This window comes from Podarcis muralis, chromosome 2, assembly GCF_964188315.1.
Source record: "Podarcis muralis chromosome 2, rPodMur119.hap1.1, whole genome shotgun sequence".
NCBI lineage: Eukaryota > Metazoa > Chordata > Lepidosauria > Squamata > Lacertidae > Podarcis > Podarcis muralis.
Window position 1 is genome coordinate 13,564,389 of NC_135656.1, and position 6,680 is coordinate 13,571,068.

The 6,680-nt window shown below is 47.4% G+C and overlaps 1 protein-coding gene across 1 annotated transcript; it reads left to right on the forward strand.

The window, feature by feature from the left end:
• On the forward strand, positions 1-4,825 carry LOC114592812 (uncharacterized). The gene is made up of 2 exons (XM_077923890.1): positions 1-1,114; positions 3,433-4,825. The coding sequence occupies exon 2, from the start codon at positions 3,434-3,436 to the stop codon at positions 4,682-4,684; it is 1,251 nt and encodes a 416-aa protein (XP_077780016.1). The 5' UTR covers positions 1-1,114; position 3,433; the 3' UTR covers positions 4,685-4,825.
• Positions 4,826-6,680: the final 1,855 nt, after the last annotated feature.

The window sequence follows — 6,680 nt, forward strand, 5'->3', positions numbered from 1 at the left end:
TCCACTGAGGAGACACGTGTTGTTGTTATTTTAAGAACCCAACTCATAATCTTTGTTTCTTTTGATTTTTGCCATCCTATATATTCTTGACTTGCGCAATTAACTTATCCTCCCATCTATTTTCATTATATAAAAATAAATTATCTGCTTAATCTCGTAAATTCCAATCATGGGTTGGTTGGTTGGTTAGTTAGTTAGTTCTTCATGGAAATCTTGAAGCTGTGTGCAGGAGGAAGTTGGGTGGGAAAAGGGATGAGGCTCCTTTAAATGGAGAGAGAGAGAGAGAGAGAGAGAGAGAGAGAGAGAGAGAGAGAAGCAGAACTGTCTCCAAAGAACCAAAAAGGTCACATTTTCTCATGGGCATTTTTCTTTTTGCACAACAAGGGAGAGAAAGGAAACTTTGGCCAATCTCAGAGCCAGAGAATATGGGGCATGTTATAGACTGCAATGGGGGGCAGTGTGGTTTAGTGGTTAGAGCACTGGACTGGGACTGGATGTTTCGAATCATGCCCCACAGCCAGGCCATGTTCCTCTGGCCTCAGGAGGAGCCTCTTTTGTGGGGCTAGCGAGTCGGGGCCTAGGCCACGTGGAAAGCGTCTTGCAGGGTGCGGCCTTCACGCCCACAGCCAGGCAAATTTATTTCATACCACACCATACGGCAGCCATTTTTTGCCATCCACCATGGCAGCCATCTTCTGTTTTGCTATGTTCTCATTGGTAGCCAGTTGGTGGACTGGCCCATGTAGCACTTTCCCAAAATTGGTCTGGCTCCATATAAGGCAGCTTCCTCTGTTCTTATCATATGAAATACCCCACTTTGTATATTAATAGGAGCACAGGATGTTCTGCATATATATCCTAAAGGGGGGGGCGAATCTCATGAGCGATGTGTCCAAATGTGTTTTTACGCTTGGGGGGCTGCTGCGTCGCTTGTTCCTGAACCTTTTCTTCCTTCCAAATGCCCTGAAGATCCATTGCACACCTTGACTTGCATGAAACCTCCTCTCTCTTATTTGCTCAGTGATCCAGGCGGGGAGAAGGAGGAATGAAGGAAAACAGAAATCCGGCCTGAGAAGGGAGGTCCCTGTCAAGAGAATGGCCAAGATCTCCTCAGGTGAGGATGAAAGGGGAGGCAGGGAAAAGCAAAGAGCCCCTGAAAACATCCCCCCACTCGGGAAGAACTTGTCGGCCAAACCCCTGCATGGAAGTGTATCTGCATGAAGACGGTCAGCACTTTTCTATTGGATGGGTGTCACTGAGCAGAGTTTTCAATGGAGATGGTGTATCCGGATTAAGTGGGGGAAACAGAACGGGAGAGCATTTGGGTGTGGATGATGTCATGCAGATACAGAACTGGACTTGCGTCTTTGACGGGGTGAGCTCCCGTTGCTCGGTCCCTGCTCCTGCCAACCTAGCAGTTCCAAACCACGTCAAAGTGCAAGTAGATAACTAGGTACCGCTCCAGCGGGAAGGTAAACGGCGTTTCTGTGCACTGCTGGCCACATGACCCGGAAAAACTGTCTGCGGACCAACGTCGGCTCCCTCGGCCAGATAAGTGCCGCAACCCCAGAGGTGTTTGTGACTGGCCTTAACTGTCAGGGGTCCTTTACCTTTACCTTTTTAAAAGCACTGCACACTGCCATGCGATGTGAAAGTGCTTCATCTTATCAATGGTCACAACTCCTGAAATGAATGGATGGCTCCAATGCTCCACTTGCTGCCTTCCTTCAAACATTTATATTTGTGTATGTTCTAAGATGCTGGGACGCGGGAGGCGCTGTGGGTAAAAGCCTCAGCGCCTGGGGCTTGCCGATCGAAAGGTCGGTGGTGCGAATCCCCGCGGCGGGGTGCGCTCCCGTTGCTCGGTCCCAGCGCCTGCCAACCTAGCAGTTCGAAAGCACCTTCGAGTGGAAGTAGATAAATAGGGACCGCTTACTAGCGGGAAGGTAAACGGCGTTTCCGTGTGCGGCTCTGGCTCGCCAGAGCAGTGATGTCACGCTGGCCACGTGACCCGGAAGTGTCTCCGGACAGCGCTGGCCCCTGGCCTCTTGAGTGAGATGGGCGCACAACCCTAGAGTCTGTCAAGACTGGCCCGTACGGGCAGGGGTACCTTTACCTTTACCTTTATGTTCTAAGATGTTTCAAATAGTCAAAAAGATGACAGCTTTTAATTCCTCTGAATTTGATATCTACTTTAGATTTTTAAAGGCTGGCTCCCAAAGTTATTTCAGGTGAAATAGATGGATTTAGGCCCATTGCTTGGCCGAATGTTAATCACACACACACTTCAGTGGAAACTGCATGCAGCTGAGCAGCTCACATTCAGAGCATCAACACAGAAAGGAACAGGAAGGAAGCAACACAAATATTTTGACTGAAGTGTCTTAGGAAAGCGATTTTAAATCATGGGCACCTAGGTTCTGAAAATGGTGTTTCCCGTATTGGTGTGAGTGATGGGGTCCCATGGCACAAATTTCATGTAATCCCAGTGCAAAGGAAAAGAGCTAAGATCTTCTCCCTTACTATAATGTCCAAACAAGATGGGATGGGGAAGAAGGATAGGTTTGTAAGGAGTCTTCAATAATTTTGCCAAGACAATTCTTATGTTTCAGGGCCTCATGCTATTAGCCTTTCTTGTACATGGAGATCCTTTATGAAATGCATTCAGGACCATCAAACAAATCTGTACTGAGATACACACATCACCATTTTTACTGCTGGAACTGCTCTGAATCTGACTTCAGGAAGAATGTGTTTTAACTGCACAGTGTCCTGGAATAGACACTCTGCATTGGGAAAGAAGGGAACTGAGTTCCCTCCCATTTTCCACTTTCCTGATGTTCCAAATGACCAGTACCTTGGAGTTATGATTTGTGTTGTTGTCAGGATTCTAACTGGCCTGTAACTGACCTGAGAATTCTGCAGAGCAGTTGCTGCTGTGGCTGGCCGGCTGCTCAGGCGAACGTCAGCTCAGTGGCCAACAGCTCAGTCTTCTTGAGGCTCAGGAGCACCTAGCAAATACCTGCTCTGTTCCTGGCACGCTAGACTCTAGCTGAGGAAGGCATTTCATGTAAGTTTATGGATTAAACATTCCTCACTCTGCCATAGCTGAGTTTATGCTCGGTGGAGCAGGATAGCTGCAGTAGCAAAATAGCAGAAGAGCGAAACTTGAGCAGCTCCCATCCACAACAGGTTGCTGAGGTTCTGGCCATTTTCACAGCAACAGTCCAAGAGTATATTAAATCAGTAGCAGTTTGCTGGAAGAAAGTATGTGTGGCTCAGATGTCTATACCTAACCGGGGGGGGGGGGGGGAGAGCAGGGGAACTCTTTCTTTTGCTGCTTCTTTCTGTGCATGGAAGGATGTCCTTCAATGACTAGACCTGCTTGTTATTCCCTCTCTCACTGCATCTTGTCTTCTCTTTTGTTTCCAGGATGTCTTCCAAGGTCTCCCCTGCTCCCCTCCTCTCCAAACCCCCCCTGCGGGTGAAAGAAGGCTCCCTGGTAGTCAGGTGGCTGAGATTAGTGTCCGGTCTCCAATTGTGTGCATTCCTGATGGATATTATGGCCTGGATGATGTGCATTGCCTCAATAGCCATTGTCAACTGGCGAGTGTGGCGTGTAGAAAACATAAAGGGAATTGGATCTGGAAACATCTGGATCGGAATCTGGAAGGTCTGTTTTTTGAAAGACCCTTCGAACGACGGAAACTATTATTACCATTGTGAAGAGCTCCATGAACAACATCCAAACCTCCCGAGGGAAATTTTTATTGCTCAGGACCTAATGGCCTTAGCTGCCATTATGAATTCAGCGGCCCTTGGAATACAGTCATTTGCCCTCTGCAATGTGTTGGAGGCCAGAAAACATAAGGATTTTCTCTCAACCTTTTTTGGGCTTGGAGCTCTGCTGAACTTACCAGCAGGGATACTCATCCTGATTTCCGTGATATGGAACATGTCTGCTGTCTTACAAAATGGGGGAATTGACTTCCCTGAAACTTTTGAATTGCCTCAAATTCCCAGCGAGCAGCATATTGGACCTTCTATTTATCTAGGCTATATCGCTGCAGGTTTCCAGCTGCTGAGTGCAGCATTTGTTGGGATGGAGAGATGTTGCATCAGGACCACCGCAACAGATACATCTCAAATAGAAACGGTGGTGGTGGTTACCCCAGGAAGTGCGGTGAAAAGCGAGAGCCTTACTACTTGTTCAAAGTGTGGTTCTCTGCTGGACCTGGTAATTCAAGAGAAATCCTCCGCAGTGGAGATGGAGGAAACCCATGCGGAAGATCTTGTCAAATCCTGCGCAGTTGAGGTGGAGGAAGGCTGTGCAAGTGATCTTGTCATTCCAGAGGAATCCTGCACAGTTGAGATGGAGGAAAGCTGTGCAAGTGATCTTGTCATTCCAGAGGAATCCTGCACAGTTGAGATGGAGGAAAGCTGTGCAAGTGATCTTGTCATTCCAGAGGAATCCTGCACAGTTGAGATGGAGGAAAGCTGTGCAAGTGATCTTGTCATTCCCGAGGAATCCTGCATAGTTGAGATGGAGGAAAGCTGTTCGAGTGATCTTGTCATTCCAGAGGAATCCTGCGCAGTGGAGATGGAGGAAAGCCCTACACCCAAAGGTTACCTGAAGGACATCAAAGGCCACCTGATGTCCCCAAACATACGATTATACATGTGATTCCCTAGAACAGGGAGTCGTAAACTATCAGATGCAGATCCACGCAGATCTCTCCATACACACATAGATCTGCGTGGATCAGTACTTCAGGGATTTTGGGACTTCAGGTGGGCTTTGATGTACTTCAGGTGAGGAGGCCTCTTTTTTATGATCTTTTTTTTTAGTATTTATTTATTCATTAAAGATTTTGTTGATTTACAAAAGTGTGCAATGTCTCTCTCTCATGTTTTCCCCCCATGTAACATTTTTTACAAATCACTTTCATTTGTTGAGACATTGGGAAGGAAAGGGGAAAGAGGTGGAGGGGGGAAAGATGGGTGGGGTCGGGTGGCCTAGGGTGTGGTTATTCATTTGTAGTTGGCTGTGGTGGTCTTTGTTTTCATGTGTGAGTGGGGTGGGTGGGTGTTTTGGATCAGCAACAAATCTACTTATTCCAAGACTTCCCTTAAAGCAGTAGTGGATCACCATGAAGAAGACGCCACCACTGAGAAGGCCTCTGCCTGGTTCCCTGTAACTTGGCTACTCCCAGAGATGGGGGGGGGTCATATTTTTTCCCTTGATTTCCCCCTCTGAAAACTAGGTGCGCCCTATGGTCAGGTGCGCCCTATAGAGCGAAAAACACCGTAATAGTAATTTAGTTAGACCCCGCCCATCCAGCTGGGTTTCCCCCTCTTTTAATTCTAATAGCGCATTAAAGTTCTGATATAAAAAAGGTTTGTCCTGGAATATCAGTTCTGGGAGGGGGGAAGAGCTAAGTGCCTTCATGCCCTGCCTGGAAGCTTCCTTGAATCATCCGTCCGGTTTTTGGGGACATCAGTGCATTGGACTAGAATGGGCTATCGGTCTGTTTGCATGACCCTAAGTAATTGTGAGGTTGGGTAACTTGCGATCTGAACAGCAGTGCCATATCCTAGAAAGTCAAACATCTTTTCTGTTTCTGTGGAATTAAGCTTTCCTTAGAATAAGATACATTCTCCCCAAATCGCAGTCTCCCTCTGACCTCATCTGCCACAGTCCACAAAAGTCTGGGTGTCTTTTTCTGTCAGTCTTGTGCTTTCCAAACAACTGGCCTCCTCCCAATCCGTAGTGCTTATATACTGGGATGGATCTCGTACACGGAAAACCACAAGAAGAATTCATTTCCGCAGCATCTGTTAACAGCCCCCCCCCCAATCTCTGATAATTCTAAAGAGCTCAATATGGTTTCCAGAACCCTGAGAAAGCTGCAGTTCCCAGCACCTTTAACAAACTACAGTTCCCAGGATTCTTGGTGGGGGCGCCTTAAAAGTTCACAGTCCTAAAAAGAAAGCTGGTTTAAGCAGGAATATAGGTCCCCAATTAAGGGCTGCTTCAAGCAGGAAGGTGGAGAGGCAGTGTGGCCTAGTGGTTAGACTGCCAAACTAGGACCTGGGAGGCCACTCGGCTATGAAGCCACATCTAAAAGAGCATAGAAATAAAGAAGACCGTGAAATGATACAAACATGATCCCCACTTTGCAGCCTCCTTTGAACAGATGTGAGGAGGCTCGGTGTGCCATCCTGCCCAGGGCCGGGCGATATCTGGTTTTCAACGTCAGCCGATGAGCAGGGCTTAAATTCTGCTCAGTTGGGCAGGATTCCAAGCAAACCCCTTCCTGATTCAGAAGCGGGTTTGTCTGGATCTATCTCCTAAACAGTCCCCCTTTTTTGTTTTAGCAGGGGAATCCAGTCTCATTCAGGCAGGGGGCTGCCTTGAATTTCCTGCTGAAACCCCCAAGTTGTCCAACTCTCTTTTAGCAGAAATCCCATCCTAATTGAGGAAGGGGGTTTGCATTAGAAGTGGGACGGGCGGGGAGGGGGAATAGTTTCTAGCAGCAGTACCTCCCCAGGTGTTTTGAGGACCTATTAGTAATTGATTGATTGATTTTCTATATAATCCTTTTGCAAACAGATAGTAAGCCACACATTTCCTGCAAATTATCCCCCATGACCATTGCAAAGCTCACAATAATAACAGT

What these genes read in the sequence shown, in the direction of transcription:
- LOC114592812 (XM_077923890.1), top strand. Translation starts at nt 3,434, where the DNA reads ATGTCTTCCAAGGTCTCCCCTGCTCCCCTCCTCTCCAAACCCCCCCTG.